The 12,671-nt window shown below is 41.1% G+C and overlaps 1 protein-coding gene across 3 annotated transcripts in view; it reads right to left on the reverse strand.

Annotated features, from left to right (window-relative positions):
• Positions 1-12,671, reverse strand: part of LOC134490668 (unconventional myosin-Ia-like) — a 55,197-nt gene that overhangs the window by 8,233 nt on the left and 34,293 nt on the right. For 2 of the 3 annotated variants that reach the window (XM_063293868.1, XM_063293869.1), the window contains exons 14-22: positions 11,857-11,961; positions 9,870-9,932; positions 9,109-9,309; positions 4,735-4,961; positions 4,408-4,608; positions 3,924-4,017; positions 2,696-2,845; positions 1,942-2,010; positions 240-326 (exon numbers count right to left, since the gene is read on the reverse strand). In XM_063293868.1, coding sequence (XP_063149938.1) covers positions 240-326; positions 1,942-2,010; positions 2,696-2,845; positions 3,924-4,017; positions 4,408-4,608; positions 4,735-4,961; positions 9,109-9,309; positions 9,870-9,932; positions 11,857-11,961 — 1,197 coding nt within the window. The remainder of the gene's footprint in view (positions 1-239; positions 327-1,941; positions 2,011-2,695; positions 2,846-3,923; positions 4,018-4,407; positions 4,609-4,734; positions 4,962-9,108; positions 9,310-9,869; positions 9,933-11,856; positions 11,962-12,671) is intronic. The other variant, XM_063293870.1, reaches the window with a different exon arrangement.

The raw sequence follows: 12,671 nt of genomic DNA on the forward strand, positions 1-12,671 counted from the left end.
AACCCGCAGCGCCACCATGTATTACAACATGTTATTTCTCGCAGCCAGTTCAGGAGGGTTGTGTTACAGAAGCAAGAGTTAATTCCAGTTCATGCAGATTCAGCTGTATTCAGTAAAGAAGAATAGATTAGGTCTGGCTGTATTATGTTCTGAGAACAGAGAATTGAATAAGAGGAACAAATAAGGGAAGGCTAATCATGGCCACTGTACTTAGATCTAGGCGTGTTCTCCAACCATACCTGATAACCTTTCCAGTAAGCAGAAATGGTGGTGACAGCCTGAGTGCGACATTTCTGTTCCCTTAACTCTCGCAGGAGTTTACGAGACTGTAGAGGAAGGGAAGGGATAGATAAGAAACCCAGAGGAGCCCATAGAAAAAGAGAAAGAGTGAGCAAATTCCATTTTCATAAATTGCCTTAAAGCTTATGTTATAATAAATCACGAATCTCTAAGTTGCCACAGGACTCCTTTTGTGTAAACTATGACACACTAGATCAGTCAACCAACAATTTAACTTAAAGTTAAGTTAAAAAGCCACACCTCTGCTTTATTCCAGAGGCCCCAAAAACAAAAAGAGAGAGATGATCAAAAACAGCTTTTCTTTCTAGTCTAAGTGGTAGGTTTTGTTCATAAGCGGTATCAACTAGCATGTCCTTCAGTATTTCAGAAGACCTTTTTGTAATGCACAACCTTAATTAAACATAATACGTTAACCACTTGAAAGGCTGATAATTCGCTAATTGAAAAGAAATAATGAAATAGCTGGCATGCAGGGTAACCTAAGAGAAGAGTCTTCCCCAAACTCCATCCTTCAGGTGGGACATTTGCATGTATAGCATTGTGTGATATAATCTGTATTGCCTCTTCATCTGAATTCACCTTAAGATGTATACAGGAGCAACTAAGTATTATAGCAAATCAAGTTTCAGAAAAAAAGAAAGGTCTTTTCACAAGACATGGGCAGTTCAATGCAATGGATCTAATGCTCTGGCAGGTCACTAACGTCAGCAGAGAATAGCTGGAATCCTAACTCGGACCTAGGCAGATTGAGCCAGTGGTTGAAGCAATGCTTTTTGACCCTCCATTTTCTTCACCTCAAGTTTTGCATTTTGCCATTTCTTTTGACAGCATAATGCTACCGCATCATTAGGAATGGATTCAAGGTCTCACAAAACTCCTCTCATTCCCTCCATCATTATCCATTTCTGTTTCCTGCTCTACTGATAGGATCACACCAATCCAAATATCATAGGTGAAGGGAAATAGGATTCTAAGGCCCTTCAGATTATGAAAATGGAACTGAAGATATCACTAGAAAACCAGACATAACCAAGATTTTCTGCACAATCAACAAAATTCCTGCTGAATATCATATCTAGCACAATAATCACAGTGGCTTCAGCCCTGCACCAGCTGCAATATCCATTTCCCATATGGTATATGGAACAGCCTTTCTGGAGGGAAAGGACTGAGTTGTTCGTTTACTTCTATTAATCTCGTAGACAAGTGAACATCACATATTACATCTGGTTCTGCCCTAAAATTCTGCAGAGTCAATTACTGTATATGTATGGTTTGCATACATCTTTCAAATTCATAGGTTATCAACATTCAGGAAATTGTAAATTCATCTGTTCACCTTCTAGCTATTTAGCATCTCAGCTGAGACCTAGGAAAGATAAGTTCAGGATGCCTAAAAGGTAACCATTTCTAGAAGACTGTCCTGTATTGATTGTGCTCAAAAGAACAGAATACTAAGAATGCACATCTTAGAAGATTTTGTTGCGTAATGGTTGAACATGATAGTGAAAGAAGGTGAATAAAGGTAAATTTAGGAACACATCTCTGATGTCTAATTACAAGTATTAACTTTGTACTGAACCCAGAATCTTTAAGTGCCTGGCTATGTCCAGTTTCCTGGTGTTACACACAATTCCTCACCTTCCAACTTCGGACATAGGCCTGGATAAGAATAGCTGATGTTTTCATTTTTGTATATTTCTTCCTTTCCTGCAAAATAAAATGCCTACTTTACTAGAGAGATAAAGTAACAGATCGTAGGCAAAATGGTTTTTGTTTGATCTGCACAGATAGCAGCCAAAGATACGGCGCACACTAACATTTACTTAGTTTCCCCCTGGCAGAAGTTCTGTCCCAGATGTGTGCAATCCTTAGCCCATGGATATCATATGGCTACTGAATCCTTCCACCCCACGCCCCCCAGCCTTGAAGACCAACTAGGATTGAGAAAGAAGTGCAATTTCACATGGTTTTTCAACAGGAAAAGGAAGAGGAAAAGCACAAGCTACATCTACGTATGACATCATGACACTGTAGTCCTGGTACTAAAAATAATAACATTAATAGAATATGGTCTCTGGCTCCAAAACGTTGCCCATTCCTGTTCTCTCCCCATGCTACGCTAGGAGTTGGATGCGTATTCTCCCTAGCTTGCCACTAAGCAAACTTGCAAATTTCTGGAGGCTGCTTTCAGCACAGAAGGTAAATCCTAATAGAGACACACATCCAAAAAAGATGTACTGTTATGTGGATCTGGCACTATTCCTTATGGGTGCAGGCCAGACAAAGATTTAAAGCCGATCTACCATAGAGAGCTTCACAAAACCAAAATCAGTGGAGTTTGCTTTCCAAAAGCAGCTAAACATATGCAACTCTGTGTCTGTCTGGTTCTTACTGTATGGCCCCGGAACCAAGCAGAAATAAGGATCTGGCTCCTGCGGATCTCTTGGTAATGTTTACGACACTTCCACGCTCGGAAAGTTGCTTGGATTAAGGCAGCCAACTCCTCTACTCGCTGCTGGCGTCTCCTCTCCAAATCAAAAAGCTGTAAGGTGGTTGAAAAATCATCAGTTAGATGGACTGAGGTTTGAGCACAGAAGAGCATTCTACTTCTGGAACCTGAACCTAAGTGGTGAAATGTGAGCGGGTCCTATTCTTTGTGGGGTTTCTGTTCCGAGAATCTCATGAACATTGTGAGTTTGGAAGAAACTGATTATTTCCGGCAATATGTATATTTCTTGTGCTGAGTCACTCTGAACCCTCCGCCTTCGTCATTGTTTAGGAATAAGTCCCTCTTCTCCCCTCAACTAATTCCTTTTTCTTTTTTCTTTTTTTCAGGGAAACATTTCCAGTATGGCTAACCATAATTGCCTAATCTTCTTCTAACTGGATTAGAAGAAAACTTTTATTCAAATTATTATGCTAAATTAGGATTACTGGTCATATTAACAGCTTGACTCATATCATATCAGCAAGATGAGAGTTTCACAAACTTGGAATCAAACCACAGGTTTTTAAAAAGTACTCTCTCTTTCATGCAGTTTTCTTGGCATCGCCGAGAAGTGATTTGCAGTGAGCAGTGAGAAGGCTTTGTCATTTTTTAAAGTATGGGATTGATAAGACTCATCTTAGCAGGAAGTAACGATAGACTTTAGATTTATTCATATCACACTTTATAAATATGAGCAGTGCAGCTAAGCAGTAATTACTGCAACAGTGTCAGCAGTGTTGGCAATATTTTGTATGTTATTTCAGCACTTCTTTCAAAAACATTCGTTTAAATTGCTCTCACTTGTTCTCCATATGTAATTAAATAGCCAAATCTGGCTGAGCACATCATGTTACGATGAGCAAGTCTTTCACTGTGTAATCAATACATCAGTGAAATCAAAAGAAAGCGGAAGCAAAGTAGCGGCAATCAGGGAGAGGCGGGTTATTACTGAAGCAAGAGAATAGGGGATTTAAAGAAAACAAAATGGGATATTTTTAGGAGGCATTAAAATCCAAAATGGGGAATATCCAGTATAGTCCTATAAGCAAAATCTTCTTTTGCCTTTACTCTTAATTAGCATAGTAATCTCACTGTCTTCAGCCTCCATTGACCTGAAGTACCAGTAGCTCACCGTGGATGGGGTTCGGATGAAAATCTTGGTGTGTCCATATGCCAGTTCTTTGGGGTTAATGGACAAACTGTTCAAGAGGGTTTGAACACCATCCCTGCACCAAAAAGGAGAAGAGATCAGATATTGCCTGAGTAGGCAAATAAGTGCTGTGGTCATTGGTTTGGAGAGCAACTGGATGGCCACAGTTCCTATGCCAAACATCAAGCAGTATTGGTTATGCCACCACAAACAAAATTCCACAGATGTCATCTCAGTTTTATAGAGATTCATGCCTAGAGCAGTTATGGGGTATCCCTGTCATGTTCTCTGCAACCACCTGATCAGCACAACTTTTCAGTATTCTTTCAGGCACATTCCACCATCCAGTTAGCTCAGTTTTACTGAACCATTGGCTTTCACCATCTGGACCTTCTGCTGAATATTGAAGGTTGTTACAAGCCCCTGCCAACATCAACTCCAACACATGACACCTTTGGTGGCCTACCTTGAACTCCCTTTCCAACGTGGCCAGGTCTCCTTGCAGAGAGTCTTATAACGCTCCAGACATGGCTCATAAGCCTGCCTATAGGCATAGCCAGCCCGCCGGACCTGCACATTCTCCAACAGCCCAAGGTAGCGCACTTGTGCCCGGACCAGCTCATCAGTGAATACAGCTGGCTTCTTGCTATCATTAGGCTTGATACACCTGACAGCAAAGGGAACACAAGCAGAACCTTGTTGAGACAGAATAAACTAGTCAATATGTTTAGCCAAATCCCAATGTAATCCAATCCTTGTCTTAGTTTCTCACATGGAAATAGGCATCAATTACCTGATATAATTGGGATTCTTGGAATAGAGGTTTTTCATGAGGGTGAATACAGAGGATCTGAACTGAGAACCAGCTGTAGGTGGACGCTTGAGTGAGGATTTTTGGGGGTCTCCTTCAGGGAAGAGGCTGCGTAATAGGACATGCTTGGCCTTCCACATGGCTTGTGACAGGTCTCGAAAGAGCAGGTCATTGTTCTTCTCAATGAATCCAGTCACATTGTAAGTTACCTACGTGAGAGATTGGCCTTAGACATATCTTTTGGCAGGCACAGTGCTTCATCTATCATTGTGTTTAGGAGACGCATGGAAAGGAAGGTTCATGTTGGCCATAAGATGGATACTAAGTGTTCTGACCCAGGCCCACAGCACTCTCCCTCATTTTTCCCAAAGGGATCTCACAAGGTATTTCTCTATGCTGCGGAGCAGAGTATCTGCCTTTAGCATCATATTTATTAGCAGAAATGCCTTGGAACTCCACTAAGGTCCTCAGGGAAGATGGAGAACATGCTAGGTGCCCACTTTACTTTCTGGTAAATGGGAGCTTTGTGACTGACCCACCATGTCAGTAATTTTGCCAATTTGCAAGGCCCCTGTAGCAGCCATTTTGTGAATGTGCTCTCAGATTTCTAAATGGGTTCCTGCTCCCCCAAAGTTGCCTATTTAATCAATCAATCAAAGTTTATTGATTAGCCCTTAGGCCATATCAAAATACAAAATTTAAAACACTAAACATTAATAAAACCCAATGTGAAATTAATATAAAAAAACAAATTAAGTGGGGAAGAGATAAAAATACAATGAATAAATATACATATGAGTGAAAATACAAATCATATTTCCATGTCACCCCTACAATTTACCCCAATCAACCCCACATATGCAGATCTCAGCCATATTGATTTACCTAATTACAGAGCTGTGCTATATTTATTATTTATTATTCAAATTTTGTTACCGCCCATCTACCCCAAGAGGGACTCTGGGCTGTTTACAATAAAATTTAAACCACAACAATAACATTAAAATCCAATAAATAAACAATTTACCAATATAAAATACAATGTAGATAAATATAAAATCCAAGTGGCTCTAAGATGTCAATCGGGGGGGGGGCTCTAGGGTGCAAGCCACCCCCAAGAATAGCTACCCACCTTCCTGCCCCAAGCGAGATGGCAGAGCCAAGTCTTCAGGGCCTTCCTAAAGGTCAGGAGCGATGGGGCCTGCCTCACCCCCGGGGGCAAGATGTTCCAAAGGGTGGGGGCCACTGAAGAGAACATCCGCTTCCTGGACCCCGCCAGATGAAATTCTCTTACAGACGGGGTCCGTAACATGCCCTCTCTGCATGATGGGGTGGGGCGGGCTGATGTTATGGAGATGAGACGGTCCCTCAGGTAACCTGGCCCAATGCCATGTAGAGCTTTAAAGGTGATAACCAACACCTTGAATTGGACCCAGAAGCAAACTGGCACCCAGTGCAGCTCGCGCAGCAGTGGTGTCACATGTGCTGATCACGGGGCGCCAAGAATAGCCCACGTGGCTGCATTCTGGACCAGCTGAAGCTTCCGGATACTCTTCAAGGGTAGCCCCATGTAGAGTGCATTACAGTAGTCTATATGGGAGATGACCAGGGCATGAGTGACTGTTCGGAGGGCTTCTCGCTCCAGGAACGTGCGTAACTGGCACACAACCTGAAGTTGAGCAAATGCCCTCCTGGCCACGACTGCCACCTGCTCTTTGAGCAGGAGTCGTGAGTCCAGGAGAACCCACAAGTTATGCACTGGGTCTGTCTGGGGCAGTGCAACCCCATCCAGAACTAAAGATGACAATTTCCCAGAAGCAAAGGAGCCATCAACCCACAACCACTCTGTCTTACCAGGGTTCAGCTGAAGCCTGTTGTTCCCCATCCAGGCCCCCACAGCCCCCAGGCACCAAAAAAGGGCCATCACCACATCCCTTACCTCACCCAGGATGGAGATGTATAACTGATGATACCTCATCCCGTGGTGACGGATGATCTCACCCAGTGCTTTCATGTAGATGTTGAATAAGAGAGGAGAGAGAACTGAACCCTGTGGCACCCCACAACGGAGGGTTCAAGGGTCAGATCTCTCACTCCCTATCACCACCAATTGGGACCAGCCCTGGAGGAAGGAGGTGAACCAGCACAAAACCACGCTGCCCACCCCCACTTCCCTGAGCCAACCCAAAAGGATACCATGGTCAATGGTATCAAAAGCCTCTGAGAGGTCAAGGAGGGCAAGGATGGATGCACTGCCTCCATCCCACTCCCACCAGAGATCATCCATAAGAGCGACCAGTGCAGTTTCTGCCCCATAACCGGACCTGAAACCTGACTGGGGTCCAGATAATCCGTTTCATCCGGGACCTTCTGGATTTGCAAAGCCACCGCCTTTTCAACCACCTTCCCCAAAAAGGGGAGGTGGGAGACTGGACGAAAATTGTCCAGCACAGTTGGGTGTGTGTGTGTGTGTGTGTGTGTGTGTGTGTGTGTATGTATGTATGTATGTATGTTAGTTTTGGATCCTGACCACACATAAAATATGTTGTTTTAATATGTGGTTCCCAATGGGTCATTCTCGTACAAATTACAATTAAATAATATATGTGCTATATCCTCTGTCTCAGGCGCTCCACGGATACAGATGCATTCATTATAAGGGATATGGTTAAATCTCCTGCATCGAACCATTGTATCAAGCTGATCAAATCTAGGTCAGGTAAATACCTCCCTAAGGTGTTTTGGCATTTGTGTCTTTAAATAGTTGGCAGTTTGAAAAGTGTGTTTATATCGGCTCAACCATTTCAAACTGCCAACCTTGCTAAGGGTGGCTATATCTTTTTGCACTTCTATATCCAAGATTCTTTGTACAGCTCTCCTTTTGACTTGTTCTCCGGCTGCACAAGAGACAGGGAGACCACAGCTCCTTATATAATTTGTCAATTGTGTGATCCAAGAGGTCTGTAATTGGGATTTTATCTGTTCTAATAGACACAGTTTTGGAAGTCAGTCTCCATTTCATTGATTTTACACCAATAGTTATATACTCTGATTTTAGACAATGAATAAATTGTATAAATTCCCAGTTCGGCTCTAACTGCAGCAGCTGAAGTCCTTTTATCTACACCCAGAATGTATCTCAAATGCTGGGATTGTGTTTGTTCTAGTAATGAAGTAGAATTTAAGCCCCAAACTTCTGCTCCATATAAGAGCATAGGAGTAACCTTGGCTTTATATACTTTAATTATTGGGGCAAAGTTGCCTATTCATGTAATAAACTAGCCCATATCTAGTTTTCAATGGCTAATTTTATATAACATTCTTACCTACATTTAAATGAAGCATGATTTTGTCAATGGACCTATTTTGTAGGGTCACATGACATACTTAATTGTAAACTGACCACACAGGCTGGGATTCCAAAACATATTCAGCAAAAATTAGATAGGTTGTATTGTGTCTGTACCCCACTATATGTTTCATCTATGTTTGGTCACGTATGGTCATCTATGTTTGACAGGCTCACACAAGTACTTTTCTGCACAAAGGAATTTTCCTTTGGGGGAAATTTTCCTTGAGGGGAATTAGTACGTTAGAGAAAAATTAGGGGGAAAAAAATTGCATGGCCTCCTCTTTGATATGCTGGTTTTCTATATGAAAGGAAAGTTTGTATTCAGAAAAGCATTCTATCATTTCACCTCCCCTTTACAACCTGAGTAGTATATGCCAGATTTACTACCTCAGTTGGGCAGGTCCCAACCATGACTTTTGTCCCTGACTCTGACATAATTCCTGTCTCTTCTTTCCCATTCTTAATGGAGCTAGAGATAATAAATTATTTGTAACAATTTCCTTCCCTGTAGTATTATAACCATATGCTCCTAGTTCCATTTGATTCAAATCCCTTCTCCTGCCTTTAATTTGTTTGTCCTCTACTTTTTACTCTTCTTCTGCATGTTGCATAACATTATTGGCTCCCAAAGAGAATATTTTGATGGGTATGTATGTATGTATGTATGTATGTACATATGTATGAGTTCTTAGCCACTCTAAATCCCTGGGTTATACCATACATTTTATTATCTACCCTTAAAATATTCCAGGCTAGTTCATATTTCAGTCCTTGCAAAAAATACTAGTCTAACTTCCCTTACTGAACTCTTTTAGTTCTTTCTAGAGTGCTATAGATCACATTACTAATAATATTGAGAACATCTCCAAATAACTCCTAGAAATCTAAGATCACCAAGTTTAGAAAACCAGGCTCATCTGCCTTGCATCCCCAACCAAAGTCATCTTCCTTTTCTCTTCCTTCTTTGCTTCCAAGAACTGAGAAAGACCCCCAACACGACTTGCCTTGCCAGCATAGTGTTGGATTCGAAAGCAGTTGGCAGACAAGCTGGCATCCATGATGTGCTTGGCATTCTGGGTAACTCTGCTCTCATAGCGCTGGTGTTTTGCAAAGACATGGTTAAGTTTGTTCAGGAATGTTTCTTCATTCACTTCCCCGGGGCGAAGGCACTCCTCATCCAACATAGCTAGAATTCCACTTTTGCTCTGTGGAAAGAAGGGCCAGTTACAATGCTGCTCTCCCTGTACTTTGTACAGTTTGAACAACTGTCCCAAACATCAGATATCATGGAAGGAGAAAAAGAAGGCAGTGGTGATTTTAAAAAATCTACCCCCTGCAGCCCTCCAGAGCATAGCCCATATTGTTTATAGGGGGTCCCTGAAGCTCTGGAGAGATTTGGGGAGGGCTCACAGACAGCTAGAAAGTTTTTGCCATCAATTTTCTAAGTTACTTTATCATAGGTTCTAAGCCAGTGTTCCCTAACCGGGACATGTTCTAGATATCCGGACTTCCCCAGCCAGCGTGACTATTTCTGAAAGTTGAAATGCACACATCTGGAGGGTGACAAGGTTGGGGAAAACAGGTCTAAGCTATCAAATTGCCAATAATTTGTACAAATCTGAATCCAGGTTTCTCCAGTCCAGTCCCAACCCTGTAACACATTCCAAAGACTTTGGACACCCTACAGACACTAACGAAAAGAATGGCTTTGGCTGGTACTGGCATTGCCCCTGCTTCGCTCACCCTTGTTTTGAAAGCAACTTACATCTTCTATCAAGTGGCAAATGATGCTGTTATCAAAATAGTCCACATGGGTCCAAGTAATGCCCTGGGAGGGAGGGAGAAAAAGTGTTAGATGAGCAGAGGAAGGGAGTCTTAGGATATTGCTTATTACAACATACCTGGAAACACTTTTATACCACCTGACCAAGACAGAGAAGTGGCAGGGAGAAACTCTTGAGACCAGCTCCTGGTTGATTGGCTGCTTCTAGGTCTCTCTCACTTCTTTTTAGTGAGATACAAATGGGGAAGGAAGTCAGAAATGGAGCCAGAAGACTGTGGTAAGGCAGAAAAAGGCTGAGCAAAGCAACTCTCATAATAAGGAATGAAGCCTTCTTCGTGCAGGGAAGCAATATGGTGATTTGATTCTTAATGGAGGATTTCTTAACATTACACTAAAGCTCTGTTTATTTCAGCATCCTGTTTTCCACAGGAGCTAACCAGGTATCTCTGGAAAGCTCAGAGGCAGGACATGGGCATAATAGCACAATTATTCATTAGCAACTGAATTCAGGGGCATGTGACTTCCACTACTAGGAAAAACATATAGCCATCCTGTATATAAGTCATTGAAAAACTTGCTCTAAGTGCAGGACACAAAACTGTATTGCACAAGGTATTATTGTTAGAATGTGTCAACAAAACCAACAAAAGGTCTAACCAGTTCATGATGGACTGTGTGTGTGTGTCTGTGTGCATACCTTCAAGTCAGTTTTTGACTCCTGGACTAGTCCCTGCAGTTTTCTTGGAAAGGCTTTTCAGAAATGGTTTATCACCTTCCCAGGGCTGAGAGAGAGTAACTGGCCCAAGGCCACCCAGCTGGCTTTGTGCCTCAGGCAGGACTAGAACGCATGGTCTCTAGCCTGATGCCTTAACCACTACAGGTAGTCCTCATTTAGTGACCATAATTGGGACTGGAAACTCGGTCATAAAGTGAAGCAATTGGCAAGTGAAACCATGACTGAGCTTATGATCTTACTTTGGCTTTCCTTTGCTTTATAGACCTGTGAAGATCATAAATACGAGGACTGATAAAATTTTATCATGCTTGGTGGACATGTAAACAAGCTAGAAAATTTTGGATTCAAATACATACACTGATTCAGAGGATTTTAAAGATTAATATACAATTGAATATGTGAGTATGCACAAAGATGGAAAGACTTGGCAATACCTAAAATAGAAGAATGGTTGGTGAAGATGATGGAACTCACTGAGATGACCTTTTCTTGATCAGAGAAAAGACAATCTCTACTTCTATTGCTGACTGGAAACCCCTTATGGACTTTTTGTGGAAAACAGAAAAAATGAACTTATGATTTATGGTTTTGATGATTAGATAGGATGGATTATAGAAAGTAGAGAGAGATGTTGTAACTTTAGCAAAAGAAGTAAATTTATCAGTGTACTTATAACTGCTGTAAAGAAGATTGGAAGCCTCTTCTTTGTATCTTTCTTTCTTTTCTATTTTTCTTTTACTTTTTTTCCTTACTTACACTTTTAGCTTTCTCTTTGATTTCTTTCTTTTTCTTTTTTCTTTCTTACTTTTTATTAGTTTGTATTAGTTTTTATCTTTTTTAAAACTTTTAATAAAATTATTTTAAAAACCATAAATGTGAGGACTGGTCATAAAGTTACTTTTTCATCACCGCTGTAACTGTGAACAGTCACTAAATGAGACAGTCGCCAAACGAGGACTACCTGTACACCAAACTGGCTCTTCCTGTTGGACTATAGTGGACTGATATGCATTATCCTGGAGGTACCACCTGATTTTGTATCACTGATTCTGCTAATTCTGCCATTTCCTCCCTTATGTAAAGTTTACCAGAACCCCAGATTACTTTTAAAAAATATTCCATTTTCCCCTAAGGTGGACCTCAGCACATCTGGATTACTTGGTCAACTTTTCTTGCACAGAATATGAATACTCCTGTCAATGAGCCAGACCCAGATACGAAATAACTGGCTACCTCACGAATGTATTCCTCTTGTTCCTCCTTTAATGTGAGCAGGATGAAGATCTGCTGCAGCTTCTCATTACAGTAATTGATAATGAACTGTTCAAAACTGTTATCCTATGAAGAGGAGACAAGACAAATATCAAAAACCAAGGGGAACAGGCAAAAGGATGTGTATAATTAGGTCTCATGATACACTTAATGTTCTACTTGGTTCAGAAATGGTTCTCTTAGGTTTGATGGAGAAGGAGTTAGAGAAGCAACATGGAAATATGTGCTTACAGCTGCAAGACTTTTATATGCACAACGATGGAAAGATCCACATATACCTACAGTGGAAGACTGGATTACTGAATTAATGGGTTTCGCCCAAATGGAGACGTTAACCGCTTTACTGTCTCTGGACTCATCTCTACTTGGCAACCACTTTTAGACTACTTGCTTGTGAGGGAAAAAAATGGAGCTTTAATTGTGGGTTTTAGTGACTAAATGGTTTGCATTGATGGAAATAATATTAATATGGTTTAATTACTGGTCAGAGATTATATTTTAAATTGTATTTGTATCTGTATTGGAGAAATCAGAAACCATCTTTCGTTTCTTCACAGTTCTTTCTTTTTTCATCTTCTCGCTTTTCTATGTTTTCTATATTGTATTTTAACTACTGTATATATTCTGAAATTGAATAAAGTTCTTATAAAAAGGAAAAAAAATAAAGTTCTACCTGGTTCAACAAGCCTGATTATCTGTGTTGCCAGAGTTTTATTAGAAAAGGCACTCTGCGCATGCTCAGAGTACCTTTTCTGCACTTGCCATAATTTATTTGT

Source organism: Candoia aspera, chromosome 2, assembly GCF_035149785.1.
Source record: "Candoia aspera isolate rCanAsp1 chromosome 2, rCanAsp1.hap2, whole genome shotgun sequence".
Taxonomy (NCBI): domain Eukaryota; kingdom Metazoa; phylum Chordata; class Lepidosauria; order Squamata; family Boidae; genus Candoia; species Candoia aspera.